At 37.9% G+C, this 22,517-nt stretch overlaps 1 protein-coding gene and 1 long non-coding RNA gene across 6 annotated transcripts in view; one reads left to right on the top strand and one right to left on the bottom strand.

Moving 5' to 3' along the window:
• C4BPA (complement component 4 binding protein alpha) overlaps window positions 1-4,141 on the top strand; it is a 40,694-nt gene extending 36,553 nt beyond the window's left edge. For all 4 annotated transcript variants that reach the window (XM_004028311.5, XM_019029954.4, XM_019029950.3 and 1 more), the window contains exons 10-12: window positions 272-442; window positions 2,987-3,162; window positions 3,713-4,141. In XM_004028311.5, the coding sequence (XP_004028360.3) occupies window positions 272-442; window positions 2,987-3,162; window positions 3,713-3,886 (521 nt within the window). In that variant the 3' untranslated portion in view covers window positions 3,887-4,141. The remainder of the gene's footprint in view (window positions 1-271; window positions 443-2,986; window positions 3,163-3,712) is intronic.
• LOC129528665 (uncharacterized) overlaps window positions 1-14,210 on the bottom strand; it is a 30,820-nt gene extending 16,610 nt beyond the window's left edge. For both annotated transcript variants that reach the window (XR_008673939.2, XR_010134845.1), the window contains exon 1: window positions 14,114-14,210. This is a non-coding gene — a long non-coding RNA (uncharacterized lncRNA). The remainder of the gene's footprint in view (window positions 1-14,113) is intronic.
• Between the last annotated feature and the right edge of the window lie 8,307 nt (window positions 14,211-22,517).

Here is a 22,517-nt window from a genome sequence, read left to right as displayed (position 1 = left end):
CCAAAATGGTTCCTAAACAATGGAAAGTTGAGTGAACTTCTCAATAAGATGAAGGAAAACCTAAGGGCTATATCTCGAGCCTTTCTATGGTTGCCCAGCTCGAGGCTTACAGGAGGAGAGCAGAAGTGTCTGGGTTTGGCTATGTGCTCTTACAGGCAGCGAGGATAGAAGGACAGAATGAAGCCTCCTACAAACTACACATATTCTGCAATGTGCTACTTTATACACTTTACAAGCTAATGATCTCTCACTTTTCTGTCTCTCCCTCAAGTTTGCAATTTTCCTCCTAAAATTGCCCATGGGCATTATAAACAATCTAGTTCATACAGCTTTTTCAAAGAAGAGATTACATATGAATGTGATAAAGGCTACATTCTGGTCGGACAGGTGAAACTCTCCTGCAGTTATTCACGCTGGTCAGCTCCAGCCCCTCAATGTAAAGGTAACTCCAGCTTCCTTTTCAGTTCAAGATTAAGTGGGTGGACGTGTCCTGAGAGCACTGAGAGCTAAGTTTCTTCCCTGTCAGAGGCAGCATGAAAACATTTGATTTGATTTATATTAAATAATCAATATATGCAAATGGTACCCAATGCAAAAACTACAAAGGGCACACACAAACATTAATGTCCTCCATTTCTTTCTCCCAATCACAAAATTCAGCCTTCTTGGGGCAGCCCATACCGGGTTTCTTGTATATTTCCAGAAATATTCTAAAAGTATCACATTTTATCTTAGTGTACCTGTGGCCTGTGGCAAAGTTTCCATAGAAACTTGCTCTAGTATGAATATAGGCTCCCCTGAGTGAATTCTAAATATCATGAGTGACAGTTATTTCCACCAGAGTCTCATGCAGGGCATGCACCACCTGCTATGATATAGATGGTGTGTGTTGGTGTGAGGGGTCAGGGAGGGTGAAGGGGGACTCGTAGTTTGCAGCAGTTGTGGGGACAGGAGGAGTTGAGATCAGGTCTGATTTTTACATGCATAGAAGTTTGCTGTCAACATGCATGACTTTGCTGTCAAAAACTTCAGTATTTATTTGCCATCATTGTTTCTTTTGTACACAGGAGAATGATAGTCAAGAAGGAAATTTTTTTTATTATACTTTAAGTTCTGGATGACATGTACAGAACATGCAGTTTTGTTACATAGGTATACATGTGCCCTGGTGGTTTGCTGCACCCATCAACCTGTCACCTACATTAGGTATTTCTCCTAATGTTATCTCTCCCCTTGCCCCCCACCCCCCGACAGGCCCCAGTGTGTGATGTTCCCCTCCCTGTGTCCATGTGTTCTCATTGTTCAACTCCCACTTATGAGTGAGAACATACAGTGTTTGGTTTTCTGATCTTGTGATAGCTTGCTGAGAATGATGGTTTCCAGCTTCATCCATGTCCCTGCAAAGGACATGAACTCATCCTTTTTTATGGCTGCGTAGTATTCCATGGTGTATATGTGCCACATTTTCTTTATCCAGTCTATCATTGATGGGCATTTGGGTTGGTTCCAAGTCTTTGCTATTGTGAATAGTGCTGCAATAAACATACGTGTGCATGTGTCTTTATCATAGAATGATTTATAATCCTTTGGGTATATGCCCAGTAATGGGATTGCTGGGTCAAATGGTAATTCTAGTTCTAGATCCTTGAGAAATTGCCACACTGTTTTCCACAATGGTTGAACTAATTTACACTCCACCAACAGTGTAAAAGCATTCCTATTTTTCCACAATCTCTCCAGCATCTGTTGTTTCCTGACTTTTTAATGATCACCATCCTAACTGGTGTGAGATGGTATCTCATTGTGGTTTTGATTTGCATTTCTCTAATGACCAGTGATGATGAGTATTTTTTCATAGGTCTGTTGGCTGCATAAATGTCTGCAAGAAGGAAATTTTTATACTTAGAATCTTGCAGCAATCAAAACTGTGAGTGACAGTTACCTCGTTAGTTGGGATTCTGGGGTCACATACCTTCTTTTAGAAATATCCTGTCATGGAAACAACAGATGCTGGAGAGGATGTGGAGAAATAGGAACACTTTTACGCTGTTGGTGGGAGTGTAAATTAGTTCAACCATTGTGGAAGACAGTGTGGCGATTCCTCAAGGATCTAGAACTAAAATACGATTTGACCCAGCAATCCCATTACTGGGTATATACGCAAAGGATTATAAATCATTCTACTATAAAGACACATGCACATGTATGTTTATTGCAGCACTATTCACAGTAGCAAAGACTTGAGACCAACCCAAATGCCCATCAATGATAGACTGGATAAAGAAAATGTGGCACATATACACCATGGAATACTATGCAGCCATAAAAAAGGATGAGTTCATGTCCTTTTCAGGGACATGGATGAAGGTGGAAACCATTATTCTCAGCAAACTAACGCAGGAACAGAAAACCAAACACCACATGTTCTCACTCATAGGTGGGAGCTGAACAATGAGAATACATGGACACAGGGAGGGGAACATCACACACTGGGGTCCGTCAGGGGGTGGGGGGCAAGGGGAGGGATAGCATTAGGAGAAATACCTAATGTAGATGATGGGTTGATGGGTGCAGTAAACCACCATGGCACATGCATACCTATGTAACAAACCTGTAGATTCTGCACATGTATCCCAGAACTTAAAGTATAATAAAAAAAAGAAATATGCTGTCATATTACATGAAAATGTTATTACTTTGAGCAAGTGTCTTAATGTATCTCAACTGTCTCTTAGATAAAATGGGAATAATAACAGTGCTCATTTCATAGGGCTGCCAGGAGGCTTAAATGATAGCAACATAAAGTGCCTAGCAGAAGTCTGATAGGTAGTCATACTCAATAAAATGCTAATACGAATGTTTTCAAATGAAGAGAAAGATAGAACAATTAGCAGAACTAAATACAGTTCATTCTTATTATCCGAGACTGTTATCATGTCCTTCTTCATAGATTTACAGATTTCTTAAAAATATGTTTCCATTACAGCTCTGTGTCTGAAACCAGAATTACTGAATGGAAGGTTGTCTGTGGATAAGGATCAGTATGTTGAGTCTGAAAATGTCACCATCCAATGTGATTCTGGCTATGGTGTGGTTGGTCCCCAAAGTATCACTTGCTCTGAGAACAGAACCTGGTACCCAGAGGTGCCCAAGTGTGAGTGGGTAAGTGGCACAATTCAAGGAAGGTCTGTGCTGTCAACCCCTAAAAATGGTGGCATCCCCCAGAGCTCTGTACCACTCAACAATGGTGAAATCTGACTTGTCAGGATTCATTTCTGAGCCACTCCCACTCAAAGAAACTCTTTTTGTCCTGAAGCATTCTGGTAAGTTAGGGGTGGCAAGTTCTCCTGTTCTCACTTGAGAACAGGAAAAACTGAGCCCTTACAGAGCAGGGTTTCATAGACCCAGTAGTACTGATTTCTAGCTTAACTTTTGCTAAGCTATATAATATATTGTTGTTCCATTTCTGGATGGTCAGCAAAAACAGCCTCTGTTACCATGGGGGCCTTCTGGACAGCTGTCTCAGAACAGATCCATGTTCCCCTGGGGAAGACTGTGGTGGGACCCAAGTGATTTCTTGTTTTCCCAGCCTCAACCACCAGTCTGAGGTTGGTCTTGGTTCAATCCTGTAGTCCTTCCACTGTCAGGATCCACCCTCCTTTATGATTAGAAGAGAAGCTTCTCAATCACACCCACCACTTATATCTTTTAGGAGACCCCTGAAGGCTGTGAACAAGTGCTCATAGGCAAAAGACTCATGCAGTGTCTCCCAAACCCAGAGGATGTGAAAATGGCCCTGGAGGTATATAAGCTGTCTCTGGAAATTGAACAACTGGAACTACAGAGAGACAGTGCAAGACAATCCACTTTGGATAAAGAACTATAATTTTTCTCAAAAGAAGGAGGAAAAGGTGTCTTGCTGGCTTGCCTCTTGCAATTCAATACAGATCAGTTTAGCAAATCTACTGTCAATTTGGCAGTGATATTCATCATAATAAATATCTAGAAATGATAATTTGCTAAAGTTTAGTGCTTTGAGATTGGGAAATTATTAATCATCCTCTGTGTGGCTCATGTTTTTGCTTTTCAACACACAAAGCACAAATTATTTTTCGATTAAAAATGTACGTATAAAAAACTATTTTGTCTTTGTGGTCATTTAGGACTCTGTGAAATAAGCGTCCTTAAAAAACCCATAATATAAAGTTAATACATTAATACATTTGTTTTACTGTTTGGGCCACAAATAATAGGTACTTGGGTTTTGTTTGTTTTTTTTGTTTTTTTTTTTGAGACAGACTCTCACTCCGTTGCCCAGGCTGGACTGCAGTGGCACGATCTTGGCTCACTGCAACCTCCACCTCCCAGGTTCACACAATTCTCCTGCCTCAGCCTCCTGAGTAGCTGGGATTACAGGTGTGTGCCATCATGCCCAGCTAATTTTTGTATTTTTAGTAGAGATGGGGTTTCCCCACTTTGGCCAGGTTGGTCTCGAACTCCTGACCTCAAGTGATCTGCCCACCTTGGCCTCCCAAAGTGCTGGGATTACAGGTGTGAGCCACCATGCCTGGCCATACTTGGGTTCTTATCGTGGACAGACTGCCTTTACTCCACAGTTTCATGTGTGCACAACACTCATGTCCTCCCTGGTGAGGTTAAATGTCAACACACCCTCAAAGCCTCCCCCATTCTCCCGCTCTGGGGGAGTCACGCCTTCCCCTGAGCCCCTGTGCACATTGTCTCTTTGACTTATGCCACATCTCCACTATTGCCTTCCATGAAGGAAGTTTACTTTTGTGTCTGACTTCCTCATTCCAACCCCAGAGAAGGAACTTCGAAAGACAGATGAAGATGAAGCCCACATGTCAGTCCTCTGCATATGCTCAATTCTTCTGTCTGATTTGGTCACCATTTTCCTTAATATTAAGTTAAAACAGGTTGAGCAACTGCCCCACACAGGAAGAGATATCCCATATCAAACTTCCTTATAACTCTGGGTACTCTAGGAACTTTTATTCCTTTAAGTCATCACTTTTTCTGACTCTTGCTTCCTGTGCAGTCTCTTTCTCACTCTTATCCCAGCTCCTCTGGCTGTCTTTTCTCTCCCTGCACACAGAACTCTGGCCTTTTGAACACTGGCCTTTTTGGCTTAATTTTCCCAAAATTATGTGAAGGAAATGGCATTATGGCAGGCTTTCACAGAACTTTAGACGTAACAGAGGAGGTGGCGCTGTTGGAGAAACCCACTGCTATAGTTTGAGTGTTTGTCCCCTCCAAACTCATGTTGAAAGTAAATCCCCAATGTGGAACTATTGAAAGGTGGGGTTTTTAAGAGGTGACTGGTTCTTGGGGGTTCTGTCCTGATGAATGGATTAAACCATTCATAGATGAATATTTCGTGTGCTAATGAGAAGAATGTGTTTTCACAGCTGTTATCACAGAAGTGGGACTGGTGGCTTTATAAGAAGAGGAAGAGAGACCTGAGTTAGTATGTTCAGCCCCCTTGCCATGTAATGCCCTGTGCCACCTTGGGACCCTGCAAAGTCCCCACCAAGAAGGTCCTCACCAGATGCCAAGCCGTGGCCTTGGATTTGCCAGCCTTGAGAATTGTAAAAAATAATTTTTTTTGTTTATAAATTACCCAGTTTCAGGTGTTCTGTTATAAGCAACAGAAAATAGACTAAGACATCCACTTAACATCAAACGTATCTATCCATGATCTTAAAAGCCATTACCTACTAGGCTACTAGGCATTTCTTGGTTTAATGTTTATTTTTGAATTTCCTCTGATACAAGAATTTGTGAGCAACTAGTTTCCCTGAAAGGTGGTTCCAGAAAACACTGTGAGTGAGTGGGCAGTAAGATGGAGAAGGGAAGAAAGCCCATGAGGGAACATTGTTGAGGGGGTTATTTCATTGCCGACTGGGACTCAATCATGCTGGAAGCATCTGAGAGCATGTAGAACCCAACTCTGAGTTGTCCTCCTCAGGAAAAAGACCTGGGTATTTTTCTGCCTATTCTCTTCTCTCACTGGTGAAGTTTTGCTCCAGTAGCAATGGCTCCCAGACCCAAGGGATCTACACTGTTGGCTGGCTGAGCAGGCTCCAAGGATGGGGCTCACCATCAGTCAGAGAGACATGGGTAGCCAATGACACCTATGGGACCATTTGCAGTAACCTCTAGAGTAGGTCAAGGCCATATGGCCAGGATACAGATGGACTCTTCTACAGCTGCCTTTTCTGTATGGTCCCATCTGTTGACTAAGCACAATGGCATCAGCCAGTCTCTACTGGCTTACAGAAATATCACTAACTTTTTTGTATTAATGTTGAATCTTGCAACTTTACTGAATTCATTTATCAATTCTAACAGTTTTTTATGGAGTCTTTATGTTTTTCTAAATATAAGATAGTGTCATCTACCAACAGGGACATTTTGACTTCTTCCTTTCCAATCTGAATGCCCTTTTATCCCCTTTTGCTTGTCTAATTGCTCAGACTAGGATTTCCAGTACTATGTTGAATAAAAGTGGTGAAACTTGGCATCTTTCTTTTGTTCTAGATCTTAGAAGAAAGGCTTTCAACTTTTCCCCATTTAGTATGGTATTAGCTATGGGTTTGTGACTTAATGGCCTTTTTTGTTTTTAGGTACTTGGTATAATTTTGATTTCTAAAAATCTGCTGTGACTTGTTTTATGGCCTAACATAATCCTGGAGAATATTTCATGTGGTAATGAGAAAATGTGTTTCTGCAGCTGTTAGATGAAATGTTCCATAAATATCAATTTGTTCCATTTGGTATAGTGTGTAGTGTAACTCCGAAGTTTGTTTGTCAATTTACTGTATGGATTATCTGTTTATTGCTGACAGTGGGGTGTTCAAATCTTCTAGTGTTATTCTATTGCAGTCAATCTCTCTCTTTAAGTCTATTAATATTTGCTTTATATATTTAGGTGCTCTGGTGTGGAGGGTATATACATACACACATACATACGCAAACACAATTGTCATATCCCCTTGCCATATTGACTTCTTTATCATTACATTTATTACAAAATAATCTTCTTTTAAAAAATCGTTTTTGATTTGAAGTCTATTTTATCTAAGCGTATCTACTCCTGCTTTTTTTGGGTTGTTTCGCATTGGTTACTTTCTTCATCCTTTCACCTTTAGTGTATGCATGTCTTTATAGGTGAAATGAGCTTCTTGAGGACAGCATATAGCTGAGTCTTGTTTTTTAAAATCCATTCTGCCACTCTATGTCTTTTAATAGGATAATTTAACCCATTTACACTCAAGATTATAACTGATAGCTAAAGATGTACTATTACCATTTTGTTGCTTATTTTGTTTTTTTTTTTGAGTCTTTCTTTGTTCCTCCCTTACTCTTTTCCTTCATAGTTAAGTCTTTGTCTCTAGTAGTATCTTTTGATTTCATGCTATTTATTTATTTTTAATTTATTTTTAAATTTTATTTTATTTTAAGTTCTGGGTTACATGTGCAGGACATGCAAGTTTGTTACACATGTAAATGTGTGCCATGGTGGTTTGCTGCACCTATCAACCCAACACCTAGGTATTTTTTTTTCACTGCTAAAATATTTTATTTTAAAATGTACCACAGTGAATGGATGTATCCATACTGGTTTTTATAAATGTACACACGCACATCCATATATTCGACAAAGTATATATATGTACTGGCTAAAGACCTATCCAAAAGAGGAAATATTTCTAGAAAGTTCATGTGTTTATACTTCATTTGACAATTAAAACTTACTTATTTGAACTGAAGTTTCAGTTGCTTAGCAATGACTAATAATACCAATGCCTGTCAATAATGACAACTAAATTGAGAACTGTAAATTTCACTGCTGCGCCTTGGGTCAAAATCTTCAATGATGGAATCCTAAATAAGTAACAGTTATTCCTATAATGGGGTATATATTCAGAAGGAATAAATATCTGCCACTATTACCAAAAGACTGTTCTCTGCAGAGCTCAAAAAAGTATTATGCCACAATACATCATTTGTATTTAAAAAGGATCTCTTGTTTAGATGCCACTGCAGATTCTGCTTTTACTAAACAGAAAGGCAGCACCCCATTTCTTTCTTGTAAAGGAGGGAAGTCTTTTATAAAAAACTCTTTGAAGAAGTTTTGGTAGTTACGTTCAGAGTCAAACACAGCAGCACTTTATTAACAAGGACAGAGTAACATAATCACAAGGAAATACTTGTAAGTCTAAATTAAATGATATCTTGGACAGCATAAAATGAATAATAACAAGGGCAGGCATCTCAATGTGTCTGTCTCACAGCTGTTCAATGTCAAAGTAATTTGTAAGTGAGGAAAGACAAGAGCAACATTTACATCACAAATTGACTGTAAAATACTTCATTACATTGAGAAAGGTAATCAATGGTCAAAATCCATAACCAGAAGGAGATACCATTCGAGTATCTATCAATGGGCCAAACAGACCTGTTAGATTTTAATACTGCCTGGTATGGAACTCAGATACTGATTTCCTCTCTATGTAGGAAGCCAATGTTCATGTTCTTGATAATAGTCCTTAATCTTTCTGATTGAGGCAGTCCAAACCCATCTGACCTCAGAACACTAGGTCTAAGAGTCAACTTCTTACATTGATATATTTTCCTTGAGTTCTTTCATGGTGCTGTAATCAGCATGTTACTATAATCTGAAAATGATATGGGGCACAAAGGAGCTATATATATATCTGAAATTATATATATATATATGAAAAGTATCCCATATTCCAGTATCACGTGACAAAAAATTTATGGTTAAATTATTTAAGACATTTACTTTATTTTTCTTGTGGCCATCCATTTAATTAAGTGAAGAACATCAGTGTATTAAGAAGGTCCCTCTTTATCACATGATATTTCTAAGCAGGTATTTAGGAATGCTCAGAAGATTCCACTTTCAGTTGCCTAAGGCCTCCTAAGACATAATTTAAAGTGAGACTTGAACAGAAACAAGTATCTTCTGACTCTAGCTGAAATCGTAGAAATAGTTTCTGTTTAAATCCTGGGAAAACTTAGATAAGGTATGTGAAACTGAAAAAAGATCGAGTCAGCACACACAGATAAAGGATGCAACAGATACCAAGATGGGTAAATGCCCAATTATTTTCAGTCCTCATAATCTGTACAAAGCTATGAGGCAACCAGTAGGCCATATCTCACTAGGCAGCCTTTGAGGAAGATGTTTCCCTATTTGAAACACAAGAAATTATGAAAATATGGAGATGAAGAGGGAGCAGTTCTGTGCTTCTTGCTGTGTTATCTTTATTATATTCCTAGTGTCACTGAGACTAGTTTAAAAACAGCCTGCAACAAGAATATTCTCATCACCAACCACCTTTTCCACCTTTCTTCTTTTTCTGTTGCTGTTTCTTTTTTGTTGCTGGAGCCCCTGCAGGTTTCTGACCCATCACCTAGATATTAAGCCCTGTGTGCATTAGCTATTTATCCTGGTGCTCTCCCTCCCCCTGCCCCCTAACAGGCCCCAGCGTGTGTTGTTCCCCTCCCTGTGTCCATGTGTATGTGTTCTCATTGTGTAGCTCCCACTTATAAGTGAGAACATGTGGTGTCTGGTTTTCTGTTCCTGTGTTAGTTTGCTGAGGATAATGGCTTCCAGCTCCATCCATGTCCCTGCAAAGGACATGATCTCATTCCTTATTATGGTTGCATAGTATTCCATGGTGTATATGTACCACATTTTATTTATCCAGTCTATCATCGATGGGCATTTGGGTTGATTCCATGTCTTTGCTATTGTAAATAGTGCTGCAATGAACATACACATGCATGTGTTTTTATAACAGAATGATTTATATTCCTTTGGGTATATACTCAGTAATGAGATGGTTGTGACAAATGGTATTTCTGGTTCTAGGTCTTTGAGGAACCACCACACTATCTTCCACAGTGGTTGACATTTATTTTTTAATGTATCTATTACAAGTTTTTGTGTTGTGGTTTCCCTAAGGTTTATAAAAAATTTTATAGTCATAACAGGTTATTTTAAACTGACAATTTAACTTCGATCACAAAGAAAAGAATGATAGCAAAAACAAACTCTTCTTTAACATCACTCCTCCCCACATTTTGATGTCTCTATTTGCATCTTTTTATATTGCCTGTCTCTATTGTTGCAGTTATTATCTGAATAGTTTGTTTTATAGTCTTCATGCTAAAGATATAAGTGGTTGAGTTTCTACAGTTACATTATTCTAAATTTGTCTGTAAACTTACTTTTACCAATATGTTTTATACCTCCAGATGTTTTCTTCTAATACGTTAGTGTTCTTTTCTTTCAGACTGAAGAGTTCTCTTTAACATTTCTCTTAAAACAAATCTGGTCTTGATGAATTCCCTCAAATTTTCTTTATCCAGGTAAGTCTTTATCTCTTATTCATGTTTGAAGTTAGCTTTGCTGGGTACTAATATTTGTGTTGGACTTTTTTCTTTAGTACTTTGAATATATCCTTCCACTCTCTCTTGGCCTGCAGAGTTTCTGCTGAGAAATCTGAAAGTTGTATTGGGGCTCTGTTTAATGTGACATATTTCTTTTCTCTTGCTGTTTTAAGTATTCTTTCTAGGTCTGACATTTGATAATTTCATTATGCTGTACCTTGGGGAAGAATTCCTCTTTGGGTTGAAGTGGATTGGTGACCTCTGAGCTCCATTCATAGATGAGCTCTGAGCTCCATGTACCTGAATTCTACAATCTTTCTCCAGATATGGGGATTTTCAACCATTATTTTCTTAAATATTCTTTCTAGGCCTTTTTTGTCTCTTGTCTCCTTGCAATCTCCTATTATGCAGAGGTTTGTTTGATTGAGTCCCATAATTCTCATAGGCCTTTTTCACTGCATTTTATTCTTTTTCCTTTTTGCCCTCTGATTGGTTAATTTCATATGTTTTGTCTTTGAGCTTGCTGAATCTTTTTTTTTTTTTCCTGTCACTCAGGCTAGAGTGCAGTGGTGCAACCACAGGTCACTGTCACCTTGAACCCCAGAGCTTAAACCACTCTCCCATCTCAGCCTCCTGAGGAGCTAGGACTACAGGCATGCACTACCATGCCTGCCTTTTTTAAGAGACGAGGAGTCTTATTATATTGCCCAGGTTGGTCTCAAACTCCTGGTCTCAAGCAATCCTCTTACCTTGGCCTCCCAAAGTGCTGGGATTATAGGCATAAGGCACTGTGTCAGGGCCCAGGCTTGCTGATTCTTTCCTTTGTTTGATCAGGTCTGCTGCTGAAGTTTTCTGTTGGGTTTTTCAGTTCAGTTATTGTATTCTTTATTTCTAGAATTTTGATTTGGTTTTTAAAAGTTGTTCCCAGGCTGGGCATGGTGGCTTAGGCCTGTAATCCCAGTGCTTTGAGAGACCAAAGGGAGAGGATGGCTTGAGCCCAGGAGTTTGAGACCAGCCTGAGCAATATAGGGAGACCCTGTCTCCACAAAAAAATTAAAAATTAGCCAGGCATTCTGGCGTGTGCCTGTAGCAGTCACTTGGGAAGCTGAGGCTGAAGGATCACTTGAGACCAGAAATTCAAGATGGCATTGAGCTATGATCATACCACTGCACTCCAAGCTGGGTGAAAAAGTGAGCCCTCCATCTCTAAAAAACAAACATCAAATAAAAATTGTTCTTATTTCTTTGTCAAATTTCTTATTTTGTTTCTGGATTGTTTTATAAATTTTATTTAATTTTCTATCGATATTTTTTGTGATTTCCTGAATTTTTAAAAGAGGGTTATTATTAATTATTTCTCAGGCAGCTCACAGATCTTTAATTCTTCAGGGTCTATTACCAGAGCTTTGTTCGTTTTTTTCCCTGATTTTTTTTCAGTCTTGTGTCTTTACATTGATGCCTGTTCATTCGAAGAGATGGCCACCTCTTCCAACTTTTGCAGGTGCTCTTTGGTGATGTTAGACTTTTATTACTTAACATTAGAACTTTATTTGCTGGCCTGTAGTTGCTTCCCATTCTGGAAAGGATTTATATTGAGCACCAGAACTTAAACACTTCCCTGGAACTAAATCACCACCCTTTCATTTTTTCCCAATCTGGGGAAGACTTATTGTGAGTACCAGAACTTATAGCTTGCACAGGAACTTAAACACAGACCTGCAGTGGTTTCCAGGTCTGGGGAAGACTTAAGAGAGCACCAGAACTTCATCACTGACCTTTCAGTTGCTTCCAGGTCAGGGGAAAGTTCCATGTAAGCATCTGGGCCGTGTGGGAAATCTGACCAGGGACTCAGGCCTTCCCATGGGTTGTGTCCCATGAAGCACTATGGCACTATCCAGTCTCCTCTGTGTGATGCCCAGCTGATTTAAATGCGGAGTAGCCACCAAGATCCACATGCCAGTCCCTGTGATAAGCACCTTTTCCCCCCACTTGTCTTCAATTCACCCCAGGTGGTTCAGTCCCAGTGCTTCCTGTGGGACAGGACTGCCATGGGCTTCCCATGAAAATTTCCAGACCAGTGGGGAGATAGAATGTCCACTTCCAGTTCCCTCCTTCCATCTTGGAAACTGTGGGTCCAGGGAAGTTCTCTGTGAGTGGCGGTTATGCCAGCTTAGGGGAGAGGGTGGCACAGTCTAAAATGGCCATTTCTATTACCAGTTGTGGTTTTGTTGTACGGGCTTTCTCCTCTTCTCTCTCAGGTTCTGGTGAATTCAAGGTGGTGTTCTTGTCTTTGAATAGTTACTAGCTGTACTTTTGTGGGGAGGAGTGGTGCTGAGGATCTTCTATTCCACCAACCATAAATGAACTAATTTCATAAATAAAATTAAAATTTCCACTATCCAGAAAGTCACTTTCCACACCATTTTATGAGTGGATAAGAATGGGTAATTATGTATGTGTATATTTTCATGTTATTAACATGCTTAAACAAAGATCCACCCCAAGTCTCAGTCTTTAAGAGTACAGAGAAAACAGTTGAGGTTTTTAAATATTAGCCCTTTATTTTTCCTTTCTTACCATTCTTTACTAATATAAAGGAGTAGTGTTGACTTATTTTCACATAGATTTAAATTATCCTTCCATTCTTTAATTTATCCTTTTATTTAAATCCCTTTTAAAAATTATTTAAAATAAATACATATATATTCTAACAAATATTAAAACAATAAAGGTAGGTATAGAGAGCTTACCTCCATTATATTACCCATTTTTCTCTTTCCATTTTAAATTTAAATTTCACATTTAAGATTTTAACTTTGTACATAATTCTATAAATTATAAACCATGTTAGAAACGAATCTATTTCTTGACCTATCAACTTTATTTATCTTTAAAATTAAGATACATTCACGTTTAACAAATTAGCATATTATCTGGTGCACACAGTTCCCTTTCCCTACTCCCAGAGAACCACTGTCATATCTTGCAACATTTTTTTCCTGATATTTATGTTCATATTTTAAGGCAATGTTTTTTCTATTTTTCTTAAATTATTCATTTTAGCTGTTATCTATTGATTACAGATATATATTTAATCATCTTCTAATATACCACCTGCTTTTCCTTTTTGTTTCAATATAATTATTGCATAATTTTGGTTACATCAATAATAACTTTTACATGTTATGACTATGCAGTATACCAAATAGCGTTTTGTGAGTATGTTTCATTGCTTTTGTTTTAATACGTTGTCTATAATGTCCTTTTCCAGTGACGTTTGTTTGCTTGCTTGTTTTGTTTTCTATATTTCTATTTACATTTCCTCCTAAATGCGCCAAGAGATTTTTCAGTCTACCAAATCTATTCCAAATGTTGAGATATCATATGCTTTATCAATTCCTTTCTTATTCCTGTGTGTCTTTCTGCCAAAGTCCTAGAAACAGACCTTGAAACAAGAATTAAAGTGTAGGTAATTTGTTTAGGAGGTGCAGGAAACACCAGGAGAGAAAGGCAGTGAGATATGGAAGGAAAGTCAACCAAAAAGGATACGTTAGCAAGCTAGTTAGGATGACCACAGCCTCATCCCAAGGGACACTGGTAAAGATGGTGAACTCGCACCTCAGAGTAATCATAGCTAAGGGTAGGGAGCTGGGATATTTATACATACTTCCATCAGTTGTTAATTGAGATCTGCTTCTGCAAGGTGTTATCTTCAGTTTATCCTGCTAATTGCAAATCAGAGTAGCCTTCGATGGTTGTGGAAAAAGCCTGGGTAAAAGGAAACAGATATAGGCAGTTGGAAGTTGTTTAGAGTGTGCTAAAGTGGCAGGGCGCTGGTGATACTGACAGGACATTGACAGGGGCTGCTACACACTACAACAAGCAATGGATGTTCCCAAATCTGTAGACTCACCTTCCTGCCCTGTCTTTACTTTGTTGACTCATGTTCTCTTTCTTATTTCCTCATTCTATTGGAGCACATCCTCCAGGAACTGCCTAAGAAATGATGTATAGGAAGTAAGCTATTGAGTGAACTCCTATATTCTTGAAACTGTCATTATTTTCACACTTGATTGATAGTTTGGCTGGGCGTAGTAGGGTGGGTAAAGTGTAATTTTTCCTCTCATTTTAAAGGAATTTGTCTACTGTTTTAATATATTCCATACAGCTATTGAGAAGTCAAAAGACATCCTGATTTCTGACCTGATTTTTCCTCAACGCTGGAAGCTTTTAGGATACAATCTTTACTCATGGTGTTCTAAAATATCATGTTGGTATACTTTACTGTATGATTTATTTTTATTTATTATGCTAATTATTGATGGGCTCTTTCACTCTATAAACTCATGTTCTTTTATTCTGAGAAATTTTCTTAGAAAATGTTTTCAGTAACATTTCTTCACTGTTTTCTCTTTTCATGGAAACCAAAATCATTTGATATTGGACCTCCTTGTTAATTATTGGATTTAGTTATGTTTTCTGCCCTCATTCTTACCTTCAATTCTCCAAACACTTTTTTGGAGATTTCCTTGACTTCATTTTTTTTTCTGAATTTTTCAATTTCTTTTAAGAATACTTTCTAACATTTTCCAAAGAATTTTTAAAAATTGTTTTCTGTTTTTAAAAAAATAGTAATCCTGTTCTTTCCACCTAGATTCATTATTGTCTCTATGGAGCTATTTTGCAATAGAGAAGTATGATTTTGCTCCCTGAAAACCTCTGTTAATGATCATTGGTCAGCAGTTGTTCTTTAAGAGTAAGGCCGAAATAATCTCATTTAAAGTTCTGTGTATGTGAACAAATTTTGCTGGCAGCAGGCTTACTTGCAGCATGATGGGACAGTGAGGCATTTTAAATTAACTTGTGGCTATAACAGAGAGTGTTAATTGTTTCCCTGTATTAACCTCTATTTTCACTTTAAGTAATAGAACCACTTCTACCATTTCAGCAGGGCACAGGGTTGCTCAACTAGTCCCTCCCTTGGAGCAACCTTCCAAAAAATGCAACATGCTTGTCACCTTCTTAAAAAGGAAGCTTCTTGCTCTCCTCTTCCTCTTCCATACTCTTGAGGGCTGAAATGCTGATAGGGTGCCTGAGAGCCAGCTTCTGCCTTTTTGAGAAGGACAGCATCCTAGGGGATATTAAAGCAACAAGGAGAAAAGGCCCTAGTCCCTAGTTGACCATGTTGAGCAGTACTGCCTTCCATCCTGACTGGGTTTTTGCCTCCGAACTGTTTTTGAAAGAAAAATAAAGTTCTACCTGCTCTGAGCCATTGAGTTTTTGGTTGTCCTATCTCATGACAAGTATAGGACAATGAATATCCAAATACTGATGTTTATAGGTGTCTTCTTTGTTGCTGTCCAGTTGCTCCAGAGAAGGAACTTCTGTGTTTTTTTTTTGCCTGTTTACAACTTGAGTTTACAACTTAAATTTCTCCTGTGCAAGATGAGGCAATTACTGCTTCTGTACTTTTAAAAATTCTGTTTCTCCCTCTATTCCTCAGGCTATTTCCATCACCACATTACTTTTGCACTATCAACATCGAGAGAACTTTCTTTCCTGAAATGATTGCTCCTATCCCTAAAAGACACAGCAGTTGCGTTTGTCTGCTTGCTTTAAGTTAAATGTTTTTCTTTACACTATGACTAACTAGTTCATATATTTCCTTCAGAAGTTCACCCACAGTGGTGCTGAATAATTACACCAGGAGTAAAAAATGTATAGGTTATTTGGAATGTGAATCTGTTGCTAAAGTTTAGTTGATCCTGAGAAAAGTCAACTACGAAACCCCTGCTGCCAAATATTCTTCTTTGACCACAAGAAAATAAATTAAAACGAAGTGAATTCTTTCTATTCCAGGTTTAATAATTGTGGGGAGAAAGCAATTGGAAAGCTAGAGGCTCGGCTCTGCCCTAAAAAAGTTATAACTAAAGAGAGACTATTTTGATCCCATTACCATTTTATATTTATGGGCACTAAAAAAGGGGGATGCTATTTTCTAATATTTCTCTGAATTTAGGAATTACCCTTCCTAGTGCTGTTTCTGCCAATTTTAACCAATAAGTGACCGTCTGATACCAAGTCTATTTGCATATTTAGGGATATAGTGAATTCTCCTTTATTTAAAAAATAATACTCTTTATTCAAAATGTAAATACATTGAATAGATTATGTAATTAAAAATTATTTCCATAAAATTATTTTCCCTCAGAAACTTTATATGCCATCTATCTCAATACCAAGTAGAAGCTTATTACAAGTTTTAGATTATCCCAAAATGTCTGAGTCTCAGCCTGGGTCCAATCAGGAGACAGAAACCATACAATGATTTAAATAGAGGAAATTTAATATACAGAATTACTAAACTCTGATAAAAAAGTAATTATAAAATTTAAGAAAACTCTGTATGGTATTCTAGGGCTGAGGCAAGGTACTCAAGGGAGACAAACTGCAATGAGGTGCCCCTTCCCAAGGCTGGGGTTTAGACTTCATTAAAAAAGGTATAGTAGCAATCCACTGGATGCCAGAGAAGTTCACTAGTTGCCTGGACAAGAGCTGGTCTGTGGTCATTGGGCAAGTAGAAACCAAATATCCAGAATAGAGGCAGAATATAGGTGAGCTCCAGCTGGTGGCTACATGCATAAGCCTGCAGATAGGGTTGGGGGTCACTGGAACATGAGCTATCTGTGAGGGGAACCACAGATAGTGGCCAGATGGGCAGGTGTGCAGAAAAGTGACCCCAGTAGCAAGCCTCCAAGGCAGAGAAAGCACATAGGCAAGTAGGTGGCCAGGTGTGAGGGCATGAAGAGGGAGTAGGGGTGCTGTTGTGGCAAGAGTCTTGGAGAAGTATCCGTCAGAAGAACCACGGGGAGGTGATAGCCAGCCTGGTCCACGACTGCAAGATTGCCAGGGGATAGTGCATTCTGGGAAGAGGGCCTGGGGCAGACCACACCCATATATCTTACTAACCCATGATGTAGCAGCAGGAAACAGCAGGAGAATCCTTGCTTCCTGCAATGTCCCTCAAGCATCCTCTAATGAGAATATTAAACATCATTCTCACTGTAAAGGATTAATACTTAAGGGAATTTCATCCATTATCACAGAGCTGTAATAAATGGTTAGTTTGGATGTGAGAGGAAATGCACTGATAACTGGCACGGCACGTATAACTTAATGATGCTAAAATAAAACTGCAAAGTCAAACTACTCAAGGATTGCTTACAGCGAGACTTATGGAAGAGGAAGTACAGGAAGAGTAGCAGCAAATTCACTAAAATTTAGACTTATAAGCAATTTTGTTGAGTTTATTTTCAGTCAAGGAAAAATGATTATATATTTCCTACTAGTTGATAAAAAGAAACAGTTCTGAAAGAGGAGCTTATTTTCACTAATTAAAATAGAAAAACTTAAAATAGAAAATTAAAATTTATCCCATGGGCCATTTAATAAGAAACAGTGAATAACATAATTAGGACAATGCCAATAACATGGACAATAGCAAAGTTGTTTTTCAAATAGCCAAATATACCAGCCTTTAATAAGAACTGAGTTGATTTATTAAAACATAAATTAAGACTGATGCTTTTACAAGAAGTTAAGCAAGCTACTGATATCCAGGTACAGCTACTAAAGCTTTGTTTTGAATCAAAGATAGACCCTGGAATACATGGAAAAATGAATGGATTTCGTCTCTGTTAGACTAGTGATTCCTGCATTTGCTGAACATGAGAATAACTTGAGGCATTTCAAAAATAATTCAGGCATTGAAGCCTCATCAGATATATTTGATTAGGGGATTGGGAATCTGCATTTTAGCAAACACAGATATTTTGGGGGAGCTGCCTCACTCAAGGTGGCAGTCTTTCTCTGGGATGCCCACATTTATTGATTGGTTGGTGCAGTGGTACAAAAGCCCAGTTTTACTTAATCCTGGACACCTTTGAAGGGCCAGTCCAACTTTAGAGGATGCTCTGAAGTCTCTGATGCAACTGCTTCAAAGTTTTGCTTTTCTGTCTTCCTTCTTATTCTTCCTTTACAGACAATGTTCCTGTAAGAATGCCTCAATAAACCACTCTGCATGCACATTTATATTTCTTCTGTTTTGATTTACTCGTTTGCGTTCTTTCCTCATGTGTTTGACAATTTTATTTTTAAATGATTTGTAAAGAAGGCTTTTATATTTAAGACATGAAATTTTAATTGTTATATCTGCTTTAATTATTTAATTGAATTTTTTTTTTTTTTGAGATAGGGTCTCGCTCTGTCATCCAGGCTGGAGTGTGGTGGTGTTATCATGGCTCACTGCAGCCATGACCTCCTGGGCCCAAGTGATCTTCCTATCTCTGCCTTCTGAGTAGCTGAGACCACAGGCATGCACAACCATGCCCAGCTAATATTTTTTATTTTTACTTTTGTAGAGACAGGGTCAGGATCTCCCTGTTACCCAGGCTGGTCTTGAACTCCTTGGCTTACAGGATTCACCCTGTTGGGCTTCCCAAAGTGTTGAGATTACAGGCATGAGCCACTGTACCTGGCCTTAAAATTTTATTATTCTTTCATTTACTTAATAGTGTTTGATATATTGGAGATTTAAAAAATTGTATTCAAATTAAATATTTTTCCATTTAATTATTTCCACCCTCACTCTAATGCTTAAAAACATTACACCTATTGGGAGGCTGAAGCGGGTGGATTGCCTGAACTCAGGAGTTCGAGACTATCCTGGGCAACACAGAGAAATCCTGTCTCTACTAAAATACAAAAAATTAGCTGGGCATGGTGGCATGCACCTGTAGTCCCAGCTACTCGGGAGGCTGAGGCAGGAGAATCACTTGAACCCGGGAGGTAGAGGTTGCAGTGAGCTGAGATCACCACTGCGCTCCAGCCTGGGTGACAGAGCCAGACTCCATCTCCAAAACAAAAACAAAAACAAAAACAAAAATAAAAACAAAAAACATTGCAACCAAAAAGTATATGACTCTCTATGGACATTTAGTGCTCCCAATGGACTTATTTAAAAACAGGAAATCAACAGTTAAAAGCAAATCCTCAAGGATTGTCCAGAGTTAGTTCTATGAGGAGGAAGTACCAGAAGATAGAACAGGGACAAAATGAGAATCAAAGCAGACTGGGGATTCTTACCCCTACTTCTCAAGTTTGTTTTTTAGTTAAAAAGAAAATACTGAAAAATTTTATCAGCAAATGTATAACTACCCTCATTTCTCAATTGCAAAACTGTGAGAGGGTCTGATATAGGTGTGTGCTTAGTTTTAACCAAGTCCCACTTCTGAATCCAAATCTTTCAACAGTGTTTGAACACTAAAATAGTATGAATAGACATGTTATGATCCAGCATGTAGAAAACTATGGTCCAATACTGTACAGTATTTCCTATTTTATCCAGCTACTCAGTTTCTTTCTCCCTCCAAGATACATCCCTAATTTATTCCAGAAAGATTTTACTTAACATGCCAGTCCTCTCAGTCTGTCACCACTTCTTCTTACAGAACTTGTTTCCTCATTCCTCACCTCATCTTGCCCTATTCCTCCTTTTCAAATGCCATCATTCTCTTGATTTGTAGCAATCACCTTTTTTCTGTTATTTACAGTTTTATAAAATAAGCATGCATCCCTAAATAATCTAGCTGAGTGTTTGTTACTTCTTTTTATATATGAGATCATGCAGTATGTATTATATTTTGACTGATTTCTTTTGCTTACATTTGTGAGATTTATGTTGTGTCTAGTTGTTATTTATTCATTTTTATTGCTATATATTATACCATTCTGTGACTGTACTATAATTTATATATCCATTTTATTAAGGATACAATTTAGATGGCTTTAGTTCTTTGGCGATTACATAACTATGAATATTCCTATACATGTCTTTTGGTGTACACGCTGGTTGTATAATGTACATATTCAACTTTCATAGACAAATTTCCAGAATCTAGATTTATATCCTGGCTATGCTGCTTAAAAGTTATACGATCAGTAAAATACAATTTAGATCTTTTGAAATAATCCAGTCAAGGGGAAAAATAAATAAATACTAGTAAAAAAGAATGAAGAAAGCCTACATGTGTTTTCACGAAAGTACTAAACTCACTAGGAAGGTAAATTTACAAATCACACTTAGAATACTCCAGTGATGTTATGGTGCTGTGTAAATCTCTCAATCCTCTAGTATAAATGTTTAAAGTCAAAATAGTCAAAACGACAACATCTACAATTAGTGGCTAAGGAACACAGAATAGATAAAGAAGTAAATTAGGGCAAGAAAAATATAAATTGCGAGAAAGGCAGAAAAAGTCGAGTATTTTTATGCAACCAAAGTTAAGTTGATATCAGCTAAAAATGGTCAATATAACTATGGGACTGTTTATGTTTGCTGCATGGTTAACTACAAAGAAAGAAATTACAGCAGACACACAGATAAGAAAGAGAAAGGGAACAAGTTAAACACCACAGAAAACCACCAACAAGAGAGGAAGCAACAAAAAATGAAGAAAGAAACAGAGAATCTATGTAACAACCAAAGCAATTGGTAAAATGGCAAGAGTCCTTACCTATCAACAGTAACCTTGAATGTAAATAAGTTAATTTTTTACATTGAAAGATACATAGTGGCTAAATGAAGAAAACTACAAGATCCAATGATGTGCTACCTATAAGAGACTCATTTCATGGTTAAAGTCAAATAAAGACTCAAATTGAAGGGATGGAAAAAGATATTCCAAGCAAACAAAAACCTAAAGCAAACAGGAGTAGCCGTACTTGTACATAATAGACTTGAAGTTAAAAAAAACTGTAAAAAGGTCATTATATAAAGATAAAAAGATCAACAACAGTAAATAAGAATTATAAATACATATGCACCTAATCCTAGAGCACCCATATATATAAACCAAATATTGTTAGACCTAAAGAGACAGATGGACTGCAATACAATAATACTAGGGAACATCAACATCTCACTTTCAGCAATGGACACATTATTTAGAAAAAAAAATCAACCCAGAAACATCAGACTTAAAGTGCACCATAGACCAAATGGATCTAACTGACCTTTACAGAATATTCCACACAACAGCTACAGAATACACATTCTCAACTGCACATGGAACATTCTCTAGGATAGATCAGATGTTAGGCCACAGAACAAGTCTTGAAAAATTTAGGAAGGAAGAGATCATATCAAATAGGTTTTCTGATCACAATAATGTGAAACTTGAAATTAACAACAAGAAAAACTTTGGAAACTTTACAGATACATGAAAGTTAAATGACATGTCCCTAAACAACCAATTGGCCAAAAAGAAATTAAAAGGAAAACTAAAAGATTTTTTGAGACAAATGGGAATGACAGTACATTATACCCAAACCTATAGGACACAGCAAAACTAGTTCTAATTGGGATATTTATAGTAATAAACACCTACATAAGAAAGAAGAGAGATTTCTAATAAACACCCCAAGGAACTAGACAAACAAGAACTAACTAAACCTAAAATTGGTATAAGGAAGAAAATAATAAAGCTCAGAGCAGAAATAAATGAAAAAGACATGAAAAAAAAAGAGGCCGGGCGTGGTGACTCACGCTTGTCATCCCAGCACTTTGGGAGGCCAAGGCAGGCGGATCACGAGGTCAAGAGATCGAGACCATTCTGGCTAACACAGTGAAACCCCATCTCTACTAAAAATAAAAAAAATTGGCCGGACGTGGTGGCAGGTGCCTGTAGTCCCAGTTACTCAGGAGGCTGAGGCAGGAGAATGGCGTGAACCCGGGAGGTGGAGCTTGCAGTGAGCCGAGATCGTGCCACTGCACTCCAGCCTGGGCAACAGAGCGAAACTCCGTCTAAAAAAAAAAAAAAATTGAAAGAGCAATAAAATGAAGTTGGGATTTTGAAAATATAAACAAAAATGACAAACATTTAGCTAGACTAAGAGAAAAAGAGAGAATACTGAAATAAATAAAACAGAGATTAAAAAGGAGACATTACTACTAATACCACAGAAATAGAAAGTATTATAAGATACTATTATAAACAACCATATGCCAACAA

Source organism: Gorilla gorilla, chromosome 1 (assembly GCF_029281585.2).
Source record: "Gorilla gorilla gorilla isolate KB3781 chromosome 1, NHGRI_mGorGor1-v2.1_pri, whole genome shotgun sequence".
NCBI classification, from domain to species: Eukaryota; Metazoa; Chordata; class Mammalia; order Primates; family Hominidae; genus Gorilla; species Gorilla gorilla.
Note: the sequence above shows the minus strand (reverse complement) of the source record. Positions and strands in the feature narration are given on the sequence as shown.